The following is a 17,489-nucleotide window of genomic DNA, read 5'->3' as shown; positions in this document are numbered from 1 at the left end:
AGATGTTACATGTGTCAAACCTAAAATATCAGCAATCCATGACAGTTAGAAAAAATTTGTAAATGAATCGATAAGTCAATCAACACCAAATTAATAATTCAACAGCAGTTTTGCTTAAAATACAATTCAAACATTACTACACTAGTTTCTGGTCTTCCAATGTGATTATTTCCTGCTTTTCCCTGTTTTACAACTTGTCAACTGAAGCTTTAGGATTTGACTGTTTTTAGGGTTGACGGCTCTGAGAAATTGTTTACACTAAACAATTCAAACAAGAATCTCATCTGCAGAGTATGCCACAATAAATCTAATCCATGACTTGTCAGAGTGAGGTGTAGATGTGTCCAAAACTCACATCCCACAATCTCTTCTCTTGTCTGCACACATCGTGTCCTTTTTTGTCCTTTTAAAGAATGATCTCTTTGTGACTGCAAAGCAACACAGAAACGAGTCACTGAACACAGACACATTGCAGCCACTGAAACTCTGCAGATGTGGAAACATTAGTCAACATTAGCAGCTTGCAGCTCTCTCACAAAGAAGTTATCTGCAGCGCTGCACACTAAAGCGCTTCAGTTTTGCTTTCTATCATTTTCCCGTAATCTCAAAAAACCTAACAAGGCTCAAGTTCATCGCCAACGTTTATCCATGTGGACGGCATCTCGATACCTTTCAGCGTGAATAACATACAGTTTGTCACAAGCTGGCATTGCAAAGTCCAGTCACTTGACAACGTGAGGAGATGGCGGAGTGAGTGAAGTGGGAATAATATTGACTTCCAGCCACAGTTTAATATGTTATTGCCCATATATTCTAGAGTCCAAACTATCAGTGCATCTGATGTGTCTCTCTGCATCTGATTTACCAATACAAATAATGTTGTAATTTCAAACATTGCAGGCATATAGCAAAAAGAGATAAAAGTAAAAAAACACACGAATGGCAGAGTGGTGCGTGTTCTCGACTAGCTTTTACATGGATATATATATATATATATATATATATATACAATTTTCTTTCAAATGGCCAAGAATAAAGTATTTAACATCTTGCTGACAAAACAATTAACACCATCAAGAGTTGCAGATTAAATCGCTTTTTTCACCGATGTGCGTCTGCATCCTTTTTTTAACTTAATGTGTTGTTTTGCTGATAATGTGAACAAGAACTTGAAGCACATGACTGGACTACTGCACATCATAGTGATTGTAAGAAGTTGCCTCTCAATAATTTGCAAACAAAAAGTCTCTGTGAAGTACAGGGTGACAATATCATTATGATACTGAAAAATGCCAAACCCACGTCGTTGTGTAACACAGTACACTGGGAAAACAGACTATTACGTATTAGGCATACAACTCCTGGGGCACAGGTAGTAATGTATACTTTATTGTTGCCCCTTATCACTGTGTACTCGGGTATAAAGCTGCACTTGGGCGGGTTTATCAAGGGCGGAAACTCAATACTCTTTTTGATACTGTTTTAATGTTTGTTATTCTTTAGCACCGTGCTTAGAAACTTTACAGACAGCAAGTCAATTCAACAATGAGAAGTCATGTTTTTATTTCTGTATTAACTTCATATGGAAGGTGTTTTTAGTGGCTGCAGCAGTGGATGTCACGTACTGTACTTTGCTGAATATAAACAGAGCATGTTTGTTATCTGTAGGCCGCAGTGCTATTTTGAGTGCAGCTCTGCCAATTCTATAACAGCAGTAATATAAAAGCAAGTCTACCACGTTTCATGATACAAAGCTGAAATCACACTGAACTTTTTTGACAACACCAACTAAATACCAGATTTATAATTAACCTGTTTGTGTTAAACTTAGGAGCACATTGTTGGACAGAATAACACACGAGCCTGTGTAGACTAATGCATATCATACAGTGTGGAAACAATACTGTCTGCCAGACCTCTTTGACATTAGACTGTTGCAGCAATAATTAACAACCCATTGCCGGATATTAAGTTATTAATAGGAAAAGCACTCATACAAATGTTCTCTCCTGATACGATACATTTACTATACTGCCGAGCACTGATCCAATAACAGCGCTCTCTTTTCCTCACATTTAAAATCGGTATAATACACAGAGAAGACACTGATGAAGAAAGTGTATGTGATGTGGACTGTTAATCCGCTAAGGCCAGAATCAACGGCAATATCAATCAGCATCCTAAGAGATTTTGATTTCAGCCAGCAGCTTCCACTTCCTGTTGCCAGTGTGTCAAACTTAAGAGCAGGTAGGCAGACTGAAGCAACCTTTACTCTGTTTTCATTTGGGGAAATGAAAGGTGAAGTGTCTTTCTTTCTTTAAAGCAGCTGGCAGATAAAATGTGGAGATGCTGCTGATGTCCCCATACTCTGGGTGACTTATTCACTGACAAGTTTCAGCTGTGAGATGATTTTCTCTCTCTATAGTTCAACAGCAATGCAGCTTTCATGCTGTGTCTGTATCAGACAGTGACATGTCTTATCATCTGTTGGAGGTCGTTTCTGCTTGAGACTTCAGATATTATTATGACTTAATGATTCAGAGGTTTTCTTTATCCCTCAGTGTCTAGGTCACAGTGAACGCTGAGCTGTTGTTCACAATCTGCAGAAATATCTTAAAGACCTTTGACTTTGTGTTTTGGCTGTGTCGCCCTGCTGTCTCCGAGGTGTGTATTAACACGTCAGAGGTTGTGGAAATGATCTGAGAGTGATTTTGGCATCACCTCTAAATTGGTTTTCTGCATTCCTGACTCGAACATCCAAAAAAGATGAAGAGAATAGAGGAACAAATGAGGTCAAGCTTCAAAAACAGCTTTTATTTTTATGTCAAAACAACTTTCTTGGTGAGATTAACACGTATTATTACCCCAACAAAAAAGAAACATAGTTTCTAAATGGATGTTGTAAAAATAAATGAATATGTGAGTATTGTTATGGTGCCTTACAAAGATTTTAAAAAACACCATAAACTAAGATAAATAAAGTTTATCATCCATGTTTACTTCAGAGTAAATATGATCCCTGAGTCTGGATGTTTAAAATTGATGAACAGTCAGATAAATCCTAAACCAGTGACTCCCACACAGGGTGGCTGTCTGAGTCCTGACTGTGCAGAGAACTTAAGCCAGTGTCTGAGTCGTCGTCGTTCACACTGTGAGCTTTGGACAGACCCCTGGCCTGCTCCACCCACTCGCTTTTCCTCTCCAAAGTGCTCGTCATCCCCATCTTATCATCTGTCCCGTGGCTACATCTCTCCTCACTGACTGTCCCTTCCTCTATATCCAAAGTGTGCACTTTCTCCAGCAAATCCCTCATCTCCTTCTCCCTCGCTCCGCAAATCTCCTGGGTCAGCTCTAAATCGCTCCTAATAGCTTCTAAATCCGTGTTGAGCCGCAGACCGACGTATAAACTCGCCTCTAGCTGAGTTCTGATCCTCTCTTCTTCCAAAAACATTTCGTTTTCTGACGCTGTGTCTGCCTCAGGATTGGGCGGGGATGGTGCGCCCTCGCCGGTCTCTGTGTCTTTCCTCCGCTGCATCCAGCGATGGTTCAGCTCCTCCTGCACCTGCAGCGTGAAAATGTCTATAAGGGCTTCCTGCTCCCACAGATCCTCTTGTAGTCGAACCACCTCCTCACACTGCCGGACATACTCTTCAAAGTTGGCAAGAGTTTCAGCTGAACACACTTTGTCTCCATCTCGGCTGGAAGCCGCCGCAGCATCCACTAAATACGTGTCCTGCACGTAATTTACCCCGTGTCTCTTCATTCTGTCAAAATGCACCTTTGCCTCGCACATTTCGATGTCTGCGTCCAGCTCTGTAATCCTCTGGACCTGCTGGCGGATTGTATGATCCTGAGAAATGACAAGATGGACCAAAGTTTCCATCTTTTCTGCAGAGGACGCATCTCTCTGCGCCCTCTTTGTATTGATTTTCACCAACTTTCTGAAAGCTTTCCTGACGACCCGACGCTGTTTCTCGGGTGGGACGCCACCCGTGGGAGACCGTGCGGTCCCCTTGGTAACACAGGGGCTGTGTCTGCTGAGCACCACACGCGCCTCTGCGCTCCGGGCTCCGTGGTTCGCCAAAGACGCCTCGCTTTTCACCAACACAAACTTCACATTCCTCTGCTCCTCTCCCCACGCGACCCAAAGCCGCAACATCTTTGTCTTGTTCGGTAAAATCCTCTCGAAACCTCTCCATTTCTCCACGATACAGTTGGACGGTGGGCGTGCAGCTGTGGCGAGGCCGTGCTGTGACTTCTGCTCCTCCAGAAGCACTTTGACAACATCAGCGCAGGTTGTGCGCTTTGACATGCCGAAGACAAGCTTCTCCTCTCGGCAGACCCACACCGATATCTTACTCTTCTCCGCCTCCATCACGAATGTCTGCTAAACCGTATTTCTTAGAAATAGAAATAAGAAAAAAGTAGTTTTTTTAAAATCGACTTAAATCCGCATTTCTGGAGGAAATCGTAGCCGTGTCATCTCCTCTGTGTGCATGCGCGCTGCGTCCCGGACGCGAGATATTGCTGATGGAGCTAAAGGTCTGAGGGTCCCATGTGTCCTTCTGTGCACTTTCCTGAGGCCAAATCAAGGCCTGCCCTCACGAGACTGCCTCTGCTGTGATCACATGACTGCCACCAGCAAGCGTCAGCAACCAGTTATTATTTTCTGTGGCATGTTGGAGATTTTTGATGGTTGTATTCAATACTCTTTAAGGGGTTAATAGGTTAATAAATGATCCCCGCACCGTTTAAATCCAGATATAAGTGTTTGAAACATCATGAACATAGTTATGATCAAAAATGCTTAATTTGGATTCATGTATTCAAATTTAACTGAATGGACAACACAACACATTTAGAATTCATAAATTAAACAACATAACAATTTAAGAACATAGAAAAAGTAGCCTGAGTATTCAGTGTCAGTGGGAAATAATTCATATTAAAATATAGAAAAGTATATTTTGTTGAACTGAATGAGATTTTCTAAAATTAATTCATGGCGTTTTAACTTTGGTTTGGTCTGCCGACTCCCGAGGAAAACATCTGGTTTAACTTTCTTCGACAGCTTGTGTACATTTGCAAACAGCAAATGTACAGACTGTACAGAGCTGTCAATATAAATATTGTATAAATATAATCATAATAAACTTTATACAGCACCGTTTGAAAACAATGTTGCTTTACGAGGGAAAAGCTGGCTAAAGTAAAATGAATCAGCACCACAGGTAAGCCAGCAAATTAGCAAAGGGAAGAGAATGAATAAAAAAAGAAAAACAGTCAAATTAACAAATGAAAACACATAACATGGAAAAATAAAAGATGCAGACCTAACATTATTAAAAGGACTTAAATAAATAATGTTAACACATTGACAACGTGCACTGTGTTTGTGTGACAGACTGACTTGTAACTCCAGGCCTCACTGTAATTTTCCTTACTGAGTTGACATTGACTGACTTTATATGCAGATATGTCACCTTTAAAAGAAACTCCTTGTGAAAGCTGCACAGAGAAATGAAATGTGATGGTGTTAACATAAAAAATAGTGTTTAAAGGGGCTCTAAGATTTAAGTTTCTTTCGGAAACTTTATTTGTATTTGACCCTTGAATTTGAACCGCAGGTTGTGATTCTGTACATTGTAAAGTATCAACGGTGCGACATCATTTCAAACAATGAATAACCGTCATATGAATACAGACAGAAGAAGAAAAGCAAATCGGTTTATTGCAGCGCAGACGCTTCCTGCAGTCGCCAAGGCTGTGTGGCAGAGGCACAAAGAAACTTAATCGAACACATTGAGAGATCTGAGTGGATCAGAGGTGACCTGCTGGATTACACTTTTGTGTTCGATGATTTGAACACTCAGGGTTAGTTTGCTTTTGTTGATTTGAGTGGGAGGGGACAGATATTTGATTGTGTAAATGAGACCTTTAGATTGTAGTGACCCGGGGGTTAGAAACGCCAAAGAACAACGGCTGAGTATTAACTGAATGTTGTATAAGTGTCAGCTAAGAGTGTGCTGCTTCGCCTGGTCCGTCCTTGATATTTTGTGATGATGTGCTTAAAAGGAAAGGGATGTCTATTTAAAATTCTATAATTTTGAGCCTGTTAGCTTTTAGTTCATTATCTTTTTCCGTCTCATTTACCCTTTCAGATTTCGGCGTTGGTGAGTCCTGAATGCATGAACTTATATTTCAAAAGCACATTGCTGCTCACCTTTGTCTTCAAGAAAGACCTGATATCCTGAGGTTTTTTTGGGGTTGTCAAGGCTGCTGCTTGTGTCCCCACAGGAGGCTTGTTTGAGGCGTATGAAGACCATGTACTATACACTTCTTGTGTAAGAGGTGTGCCAGCTTTTGCTCGTGCAACTTGTGATGTTACAATATATACGATTGGTTTCATGCTTAAGGCTGAAGATGATTACCTTGTGTGTGTGAGAGAGAAAGTCAGTAGTGGTTGTTATACTCTGCAGTCTTTTTGGACCAGAGCCAAAGAAACTAATTTGAAACCTGAAAGCACTCAATCCTCTAAATTTGTCATGTCTCATTAAAATGAAGTGTATTCAATCTTTACCTGGATTTGAATGGTTGTTAATATTCAGCAACTAACAACAGGAAGATAGATTGAAAAAAATTGTCCAAACAAAAAAACGCAGCCCAGTGTTGCCAACTCTTTGCGAATGGAACTAGCTTTCCGAACCCACCAGATGGTTTGTTACACTGATTGTGGTGTGATCTCATGACGTTGCGAGAACATAGCTGCTGTGCAAGGTAAGCTGGCAACGCCGGCAACACTATAGCTCCAAACCAAACAAATGTCACTAAATCGAGCGAGAAAGTCACTGAGTCGGCCACACTGACAGCTCGTCCCTCACCGAAACTATCACAAGAACGTAAACCACAAACACGGCTACTACTGACAGGCCGGTAGACGAGCAGGTGTCCGTCCAATCAGTTCAGGCTAAGCGGAAGCCCAGATACCGATTCATTGATCTCTATCTATAAATAGAATTTCAACAAATATACCAAAATGCTTTTGAAAAGGATTAACAACCCTATCATTAGAAGGCATCGTATTGGTGTAGTGCAACCTTAAAGTAAAATGCCATAACAATGCGTCGGCTCACTCCGAACACACATATGTGCACATGAAAGACGGCCTTGAACTACATAATCCAGAATCAATCATTTTGCTTGTACAATTGCAATTCAGGAGTTATTAGTGTAAAGTGATTTATAAAGGACCACACTGGTGCTATAGAGTCTTTGGCACCTCTTTTTATTGAAATCTGTCAAGTATTTCATCAGATATCCTCCAGAACGAAACGTTCGGTTTTGAGTCCTTTCACGTGCCTCTAGAATTACGTGAACTCCCATTTGGGCAGAGCCTTTATTGCCTCTTAAGCTTTACTGCAAACCCACAGGAACAAGCTGCTATAATTCCAATATTATCTGACGGTTTGCTTTTTAACCATGTTTGTAAACACAGCAGGAAAACAGACACATATTTTAGTTGACAAACACAATATCTTATGATACTTGTCATTGAAAAGGGTCTCAATAATTATTGGTTGAGCCTTTTAGTATTTGATCGCTTCACTATTTCTGCTTTCAGTATATTTAGATGACAGCATCAAAGGTTTTCCTTCAAATGATTTATGCGACTGCACTTTAAGTACACAATAGATAATATTAACTGGTGCCTCAACTCATGGATTAAACTCTAAATTAAACAGTGCATTGCTTTTTAAACAATGTCTCCCTCTGATGAGGGTTTCTGTTACTAGAGTGGTATACATTAAAATATTATATACATTAGTTGTTTACACGCAAAACAGGAACACAGCCAGTTAAACACAAAGCAAAGTGACAGGCTCCATCTACTGTTGATCGGAGGTTTGTGCAGTTAAAGAGGTCAATGGGGCCTCAGTCCAAACAGGATCATGTAATACTGCTTGCTCAGCAAATACTCAACCCGTGCTGATTGCTGATCAGGACCATGAATGTTGAACTGAAGAGACAAAAAAAAAGCAGGCAATCTATTTTCAGATTTATTTAACTTCAATATTGTATACATACAAAGTATCTAGAAAGCTACAAAAAACTATTCTCAAGAAGGCATCGAAATGTTACGGAGCAAAGACAAGACCAAATGCAGAACACGGAAACATAGCAGAGCGTCTTTTCTCTCCTTTGCTCCAACACTTTACCGTCATGGATACGAAAAGATATCACACATCTGTACCAAGAAAAGCTAAGATATATCGTTTTGTACAAAGCACCTTTTTACAAAAAAAACAAAACAATTCTGCACACAAAACCCAAATGTGTGTATGACAACTACATGTGAGCTATGTGAAAAATCACGTTAAAGCCACCATCTGAAAATGGTCATAAAACAAAAAGGTACCAGTACCTACTCTTTCGACAGAATTACAAATAACAAGAGCTAAACTGCTGATATGTTTATATCATGATTCCTCGACTTGGCTGATTTATTTATTTTCATGTGTCCATTTTTTCCTCTTCAAATGGTCCACCAGACATTCATGCCATCGAAGGCATCAGTCCTGCTGTTTGAGTGTTGAAACGGCATGTCAAAATGTACCAGCAGTGCAGCAGCAACATCATATCATCTTATTGGGCTTGCAATATACAGACGATGTCATCACAAAACCAAGTACAACTGTATACAAGTACAATAATAAAACATCTCACCAAGTAATCAATAAATGTGAACAGATATACACAGCGTAAACGTAAAGAAAAAAAAGCCTATTACAACTCCACAGTGTCCACAGGACTGTGGCAAAATACTGAATGATTGATTGAACTTTATCTGCATCCACCAGAGACATTGTCTGCAATTATTTAGAGCTTCTTCCATTAAAATACTTTATAATTGTATGAGTAGCTATGGTCCTTATGGTGAAAAGCATTAACCTCAACGGCCTCGTCCACACTAGCACCCGTGAAAAATGAGTTTCTGAAACAGCATCTCAAACAGGTTTTGGAAACAATTACTTCAACCACATTAAAAGTTGTACAATTTTGTAGTGTATAATCATTAAATAAACGTTCCCTTTTCGTTCTGAAAGATAAATTATAAAAGCTTGTGTCATCACAGCTGTGTCTGCTGCATCGTCGAAGGTACCATTGTGTTGTTTTCACATCGTGCGAGCGCGTGGATGCAAGAGAGAGGAAACCATGTTTCCAAAAACCTTTTTATTTTTATTTTGAAAACACTTGAACCTGCAAGTGTGCACGGAGCAAACAGCTGCGGTGTCCGTACGAGTTGACATCCTGCATGTTATCAGCAGGTCTTCCAGTCTTTGACCACAAGCAAAGAAATGGGTTTTCGTCAAATACATAATTTGCAAAATCAATGAAAATGAATATATAATTCATCTATTTGTTGTTGTTTTTTACCAGTAACCAGCTTTCCTCCTGCTTTCATAATATTCCTTTAAAAAGGCAATGTGGTGATTGGTTTCACGTATGTCTCATTTTTGGTCTAGCAACATTGGATTTGTAATTTCTGTTTGATCTTTTTCGAAGCTGGACATTTTATACCAAAGGCACTTCCTTGCTACCATGCAGAACAGGACAACCGATTGACTGTATCTCTGTATTTTTGGTCTTTTACGACAGGAAAGGCAGTCACTCTGTGTTCATAGTACACTCGTAGAAAAAAGGCTGATATATTAGGAACATTTACAGCATTAGAGGAAAATATAACCGTGTTATCATTTTTCTGAGCCTTAATTTGCACACTTCAACAGAAGAGCACTGCCTTTTAATAACGTCAACAGAAACTGTGTTTCTAGGAGTGTACCAATTGTAAGAAACATCATTTCTCAGATGTGAAGATGTACCAAGTAACATAGCAGTGAGTTAAGTTTGACTGTTTATCCACAAAACTGATTTTAGACTTAAAACAAAGCAACGGGTAATGTTAGAGTGTATTCTAAGGCACTGTATATCTACACTTTGGCAGATGGGATTGTGAATTTCTTACACAATGCAAACATAAAAAGAGTCTTCCTGCGTAGAGATCACAGTTTAAGGGGCATCTTTTGGAGTTCTCACAGCTATAACATGTTTAAGGCTCGGGATCGGCGTAGGCCACAGAAACATGTGAACATAGTGTGAACGTGAAGGCAGCACCACTCTGCTTTGGGCGTTTTCACACCAGCATCAGAGAGTGGAATGGTATTCTGAGCCTTTCAGGGGGCAAAGCCACAGCGTACTGAACAAGGCCTTCTGTCTACATGTGATTTATAGTGTGCTGATTATTTAAAACCACAGCTGTAACAGAAAAAAAGTAAGCATCACTAAGGCAAGTCTGGGCGGGGGAACAAAGTGCTTTTGGACAAGATGTTTTGAGTCATTTCCGCAGTACTTTCACCCGTCTAAAATCTAAAATTCTCCCATCAGTTGTCACAGAGAACAGACTTGTTTGCAGCACAGAAATGCTGAGCAGGTGGTCCTATATTTAGGAAGCAGATGCAGGCAAAATGTTGTTAGTATTTTCAGTGCAATAATTCAGTTGTTAGTGTCTAAGACTTGGAGTGCTTCAACAGGGATAAATATACGACCGATAGCAGAGTTGTCTATAAAGAAATAGCAGTAATTCTGCAATATTCAAAACCACTTGCTTCAACTGTCCATGTAGTGTTTTGTTAGGTTAGTTTCTTTGGAAAATCTATTGGCTGTGGGTGCATGTCTGTATATCTACAGTATGTACGCTCACAAATTATGAACTACAGACGCACGAAACACACTCAAACATATTACACAGGCCACATCAGGCCGCTGAAAGAAAAGGCCAGCATCCTTTTTTTTCTCAATCCACATAACAAAGCAGAAGAAGACGACACACATATTTCCATTGACCAAATGAATCGAGTAAATTCCTTAAAAACGGCCACATTTATACCCAACAGAGACCAACTCAACATATTTTAAACAAGAATTCTCGTATTGAAACATAAAACAACTGTACCGCAATTCACAGCTGCAGTCAAATAACAAACACTTTATATTAAAACAAATTTATAACAACTGTCTTCACCTGATACCATGACCAAAAAGCATTGTAGGTGTGACTTTCAGGTAGAGGCACTGCCACTTGTCTTGAGGTTGGTAAGTCCATGAAAACAGGGGGGTTGGGGGGGGGGGGGGGGGCTCGGAGCCTCTCATTCTTTTACCAGTCTGTAGATATGATGCTGGGCGCCGTGCTCACTGTTTGAAACCTCAAACACACACGCCATACACAGCAGTGTCTCCTGGGTGTCCCTATTCGTCACCACCTGCAAGAAACCAGACGGTCACTTTCTAGTGTTGAAGTGAAAGTATTCAAGGAGGGGTTGAAGTAAAAAAAAACGCTGTTTAAACGCTGTAAACCTCTAACGTTACACTTTTACGTGTTTCCGAAATAACCCTGAGTTTCTCAATGCAAACTCTCTTTGGTGTTGAAGATAATACTGAATAACTTGACATATGTAACTGTCTATAAGTACATTCTGTATATTCACAAATACAGAGATCACAAAGAATAAATGTGGTAAATGATAGAACAGAAATGTTTTAAACGTAGAATCCTTCAGTATGAAAATGAATGTGCAGTCAGCAGTCTACAGCTTTCAGTTACTGGGTGGAAGTTAAAGGGTAAAACAAGGTTCATACTTGTATGTTGGGTATCTACAACAACATGTTAACATGCTTTAATATTTAAGAAACATATTATTGTTCGCATACAGTTTGTATGACTGTACCTGCATTCCCCGTCCGTCAGAAGCACTATGTTTAGCACGTGTCTCCCCAACCCCCTCTGATGTAGAAACACCATTACTTCACGGATATGTGTCAGTTTCCGTTCCTCCTGAATATTTTAGAGCTTTTAAAGACAGTCTAAAATCAGAGAGGAGGTGCTCATTAATCTACTGTGATTATTTCCAACATGATGCCTTGGAGAAACACCTCTTAAGGCTAGAATGAATATAAATCTTACAAACCTTTTTAAGGTGCTTTTGGGCTTTGGTTGCGCCACATGTAAAGATCCATGCCTATCTTTTTATTTGTTTTTTGCTCTCTCTGGGGTGCTGAATGACACTTTAAGACCCCATGTGATGGCTAATAACGGGGGTTTCTCTCCCCCTCTTATCCTCCCTTTTCCCCTGCAGATAATGAGGCTCATCACACTGAGTTTCATCCCATGTGGAATGAGAACAATGCAAGAACAACGAGAGGAACTCATCCCAAGGCCCAGTCAACCCCCCCCCCCCCCCCCCCCCAGCCCACCAACCCACCAACCCACCCTGACAGCAAAGAGAGGCAGAAGAATGCGAGTCCTGGAGAGGGATCTCGCCCACTCAGGTCAGTGTGATGATTACCAATAAGATAGTGAAGTTCTCCAGCACGCTGTTCATCATATATTTCTCTGGCAGATGTTTTAGTTTATGGATGAAGTTGATCATGTATTCACACATGGGAGACCGGCTTATCCGGTAGACAAAGCGTCCATTCTCAAACCGCGCGTATTCAGTCTGAGGAAAATGAGAAAAAATGAAATAATTAAAATGGTATGATGCCTAAAAATATAATGGCATAGTGTAGATAGTTATTCACATATTTTAGTCATTGTTCTGATTCCCAGGATGAAAAGACTTGAGTTCATACCTCAACTTTCTCAACCACCTGCTTGCCAAAAGAGCAGACCTTTGTTGAGCACGTAATGGTCATGTTCTCCGAGCTCTCGTACTGACTCGTGACTCCGTAGAAAGATCCAGTATCATTTTGAATGTTGCAGTTCAAGTCCGCCTGGGAGAAATAGGAACATAAAAATGAGCAGTCTGTGGCAATTAATATTTGTATTTAGGTGTTCGATTTACAGGAACAAACAACACACAAAACCACGGTGCAAAGAGGGAAACACGTTGTATTCAAAGGGTGAAATAAAATACTAGAAGTGACAATGGTGACAAGGTGTACCGGAGAAAAGTGATTCTGGTAATTATGTGTGAGGTTTTTCATATAACAAGTAACAACACGCCTGTGAGTGTATTCATTATTTAGAAGGTAACAACCAATTTAAAACAATGAATTATCAAGGATCACAGTGAATACATATCTGCAATGCCCATTCATGTGGACTATCTGTAACATACCCAATGGACCTTTTAAAAGGATAATATGCAGCCACTTTTTAAAACATAAATAAACTAACTTGATATGAAAACCCTTGGACTGATTTTTTCTTTTAAAGCTCTACGACCAAAATCCATTAGCGGAACATTTTACAGTTTAAAAATGAACTCAGCGCTCTCTGGTGGACAAACTATGTAATAGAGACTGTTTCTATACGACCTCAAACCTAGTTTCGCGTTTTGGTTCTGCACCTTCTCGTTATAGGCTGACATATACACCAACACCACAATGTCTGCAAAAAAACAAACATCAGCGGATAAATAAGTGGTCCATTTTTTACCACATACTAATTGTGAGCAGGTTTTGATCATGTAGTTTGTTCACACTGGAAAAGTGACAAAATGAAGTAAATGAAGAGTCCTCTAAACACCCGCTTCTTTAAATGTGCAGTTGATGCACATTACTGTCCAACAATGCAAAGCACAAAGATAATAGAGGAGCTGCTCACAGCTGAAAACAAAACAGCTGATGATGTTTAAACAACTCAAGGAACACCCCAGAAAACAAAAACAGATCTTTAGTTTTTGAAGAAGAGAAATGCTCTCTTTGTTGAACCTGCAACATAATATTTCTGATCTTTTACCACTTGAGAGCAGCAAAAACAAGTTGTGAAAACAACGTTGACATATCACCTTTGAAGTTGATGTGGCTTATTTACACCGATCATTTACGGAGCAAATGTAGCATTCATATTTTGCTCTGTTTTTGGTCTCTTCCAACTCGTGGTTTCTTAAAGAACTAACTACAAAGACAACACACTATGAAGACTAGCATAAATGACATATATGCTGTACACAGGATGGAATAGAAATATCTGTACTTGGCCTTTTAGAGGAAGAATTTGGTTTAAATGTGGAATCTAAAAATGTTCATTTTCTTTGTCGTTGTCTCATCAAGAGCGGTCGAGATTAAACAGGTGCATCTGTACATATCAAATGAAAACAGCTCGGCAGCATGTAAGAAGCATGTAAATGTCTCCATATTGGAAACGAGATTCTAAAGAGGATTAAATGAAGTTACGTTCAGAGACTGATTAACAAGGTCGAACTGGTCCACTCCCGGAGTGCAGCCTTTCTATGCCCCGAGCATCCTGTTCATTATGGATTCAAAAAGAGGAGACATCCTCCCACAACATTCTCCTCCTTCATTAAGCAAAGCAGTTATACATTCATTATTGTGCAGATTCTGTCGTTCATTTGAAATTTAGATTGGTCGGTCACTTCAAAAGGAATTTGAGGGGACTTGGTCCAAGTGCAGACGGTCCCACTTTGTTGGCTGCCGCTAGTTAGCATTTTGCATCGGGGAGGAAATACATGCAATGTTTAAAACAGCCATTAGGAGTGCAACCAGGTCACTCCATTGTTTGGAGATATTACATTGAATTAGTGACTGCTTTGATCAAACGCTCTCCTGCTATGCAAGTCCAAATATAGCCGAGTGCATTCTGCAAACATTAAGAGAGCAATCTCCTCTGTGTAGACTGATTACACCCAATCACTAAAGACGAACCTGAGCTGAATGTTCCTGATTCTGCCATCAAACATCTCACAATGATATTCATACTGATGTGCGGAAAAAATACAATCCAGCTGGTAACACTGCCATTTTATATACGTTATTTATCAATCCTGTGGCTGTAACACTCACCCAGAATTTTATAAGGAAGAAGGAATTCTGGGGACCTTTTCCATATAGCTCCTTCAGTCCTCCTTTCTTTTCTGGGAATTTGTCATAAATCTGACGAATGTCCACAGACTCCAGCAGGGCGTCACTGTAGGAATGATTTGTCTGTCCGATATGTACAAATAGGTGCTTGTTGTACTGAAAGAATAGATGAATAGGGTTAGAAACACACTTTAAAATGCGGTGCTCTATTTCACGTTATATCAAAAATGATCTGTGCATCAATATCAAGAGAGCCATCGACACAGAAATGTTTACTGAAACAAAATGAGCCGATTCTGACAAACGAACCACCGTAATAAACGAGGTGGCTAGAATCAGATTGGTAACAATAAAACCTCATGAGAATAAGCCTACGCAACACTGCTTTCTATCTGGCTGTCTGCATGGTTTTATGATGTACAAATTAGGAAATATCATTCTGCTCCACTAAAGCCAAAAACAAACTGATCCCCTAATATGTATTATAACCCAAAACAGGAACGCCAGACTGCTTCACCCAAATCCTATAAGCAGATAAGTTGAGACTTTTTTTTATAAGCAAGAAAGCCATGAAATCACAAAGCTTAATTTACATGAAAAGCAACATTTATGCATCGAATGCAACCACAATCAAGCTAAATTGACAATATGGAATGAAACATGAGCGCTTTATCGTTGAAAGAATATGTTTTCTCTATTTCATCAACTTTTCCACGGAGAATACTTGGATTTGGTTTAACAAAGAGAATAAATGTTGTGGTCTGGTAACCCGAGAAACCCGTGGTGCATAGCAAAAAGCAGAAAGAGAAGCAAATCAGAGAATAACATTTGATCTTCAGAGGTTCTTTGACCTCGTCGTGACCGCATGAAAACGCTGTGGCACTGCACTTCAGTTTAAAAGCTCGCAGAGCAGCCTCTCCAGCGTGTAGCCTTTCAGGGCAAATGCAACAATTTCAGCATCGAGCTGAATGTAAGATTAATGGCTGTTGTCATGCCGTAGTAATAACAAAAGGAAGTGCTCGGGGAAAATGTGGACAAACATTAAAAAAATTGCTAAAGCAAACAAGAAATGTGAGACTTGAATTTCTCAACTCACGCTCTGTGAGTCTGTGGATCGTCTGGCTGAGCTGACGTCTGCCACGTAAATAGTTTTTGCATGCCTTTTAAGGGACTGATTAATATACAGTCCTTCATTATTTCTGCAGGTTGTCATGCTGTGTGTCCCTACAGGCCAGGCTTCTCCCCTCTCAGCTTGTTTTGGCCTCCTCTCAGCTGACTTTCTGCCTGGGAAAAGGTCCCAGTGTGTTCATAGAGGAAAGGACTGGATGATAAGAGGTGGGAATGAACACCAAGAGATAGTGATATTGCATGCTTTCGTTTAACGCTCCACTCACTGTGTCTGGGTCTCTTTGTTGCTCTAGGAAGGCGGAGAACTCCACCAGTCGGAGTTTAGATGTACCGATGGAGCGGCCCTGCCATGCTGGTGCCGTTGGAGATGGAGCTGCTATGGACTCGTAACCTGCAGTAACGCCACAATAACACAACATTTGTCCTGTCTGTGGGGTGTTTTACAGTACAGCCAGATTAATTTAAGACAACGAATAAAACTTATTTCGTATTAGAGATATCGTTTGATCGGTCAGGTTTGTCCTGATGTTGTTTCTAGCTACAGTCCTCTTTACTTAAATCAAAAATGCCCAGAAATGCACAAACTGTACAACCAGGAAATACAAGAAATAAGGAACACAACCAAAAGATAAAAAAAATAAAGTGAAATGAATCCTTACTGTATCTTTGAATGCTTATTTTTCAACTTTTACACAGGTTTCAGTATTTACAATCAATCCTAAATCACAAAAACACTTTACAAGGGTAAGAATAAATCAGTGGTTTCTGAATGAGGTTAAATGTGTTGAATGACAGGATTTAAAAAAATACATTATGTGCATAACAAATGTAAAATTAAAATTAAATTAACTTTCGCTGCTGACGAACCTTAAAGGCAGAATGAGTGCACTATGTAAAGACTCATACATAAATATCCCTCTCAATAATCGGTGTCTGTATCTGCAGAGTCCCTTGCCTGTATTTTCTTATTTTGCTGTGTTTGGGACATTTCTGGGCATCAACCTCAATAAAACAGGCTTTTATTGTTGTTGCCATCTCCCAAGCATTTTAATCTCTCTCTATCAACACATTGGTTTTTCAGCTAGACAATCTGCCAAGTTTCCCCAGTAAATCTAAAGGAACAGACTCAACAGCTAAGAATATCTTAAATGCTTTTTACCGAGCAGGGAAATGCTCATGTGGAGATGGAGTAAGTTTGAACACAGTCAATAGTTAGCACATTGTACTATGTCATGCATGTTATTGGATCTTTGTCCAATAACCAAAGGGTGAGGTTGCATTTCCAATATTTCAAATTCAGCAATTATACAACATGATGTACGTTTTGGGTCATATTTTTTCCTTCATAGCTTTCTAATCAGGTAACTTCTTACTTGAAATGGCTGTTGTGACTGGCTGGATGGGATAGGCTTGCTGGGTGAAAGGCTTAATGCTGGAATAGAGAATGACAGACCCATAAAAATACTATCTTTGATCCGTTG

The 17,489-nt window shown here is 39.9% G+C and overlaps 2 protein-coding genes across 2 annotated transcripts in view; both read right to left on the bottom strand.

Annotated features, from left to right (window-relative positions):
* Nucleotides 1–3,061: 3,061 nt before the first annotated feature.
* Nucleotides 3,062–4,375, bottom strand: rassf10b (Ras association domain family member 10b; the record flags this gene model as incomplete). The annotated part of the gene is made up of 1 exon (XM_079282645.1): nt 3,062–4,375. One exon carries the CDS (start codon nt 4,373–4,375, stop codon nt 3,062–3,064), a length of 1,314 nt encoding a protein of 437 aa, XP_079138771.1.
* Nucleotides 4,376–8,061: 3,686 nt separating this feature from the next.
* The window catches only part of tead1b (TEA domain family member 1b), a 33,818-nt gene continuing 24,390 nt past the window's right edge, over nt 8,062–17,489 (bottom strand). Inside the window, exons 6-11 of the mRNA XM_079290016.1 lie at nt 17,382–17,440; nt 16,275–16,399; nt 14,863–15,036; nt 12,688–12,828; nt 12,402–12,554; nt 8,062–11,318 (exon numbers count right to left, since the gene is read on the bottom strand). Coding sequence (XP_079146142.1) covers nt 11,205–11,318; nt 12,402–12,554; nt 12,688–12,828; nt 14,863–15,036; nt 16,275–16,399; nt 17,382–17,440 — 766 coding nt within the window. The 3' untranslated portion in view covers nt 8,062–11,204. The remainder of the gene's footprint in view (nt 11,319–12,401; nt 12,555–12,687; nt 12,829–14,862; nt 15,037–16,274; nt 16,400–17,381; nt 17,441–17,489) is intronic.

The sequence above is a fragment of the Melanostigma gelatinosum genome (genome assembly GCF_949748355.1).
Source record: "Melanostigma gelatinosum genome assembly, chromosome: 2".
In the NCBI taxonomy this organism is placed as follows: domain Eukaryota; kingdom Metazoa; phylum Chordata; class Actinopteri; order Perciformes; family Zoarcidae; genus Melanostigma; species Melanostigma gelatinosum.
This window is presented reverse-complemented; position numbering and strand designations above follow the sequence as displayed.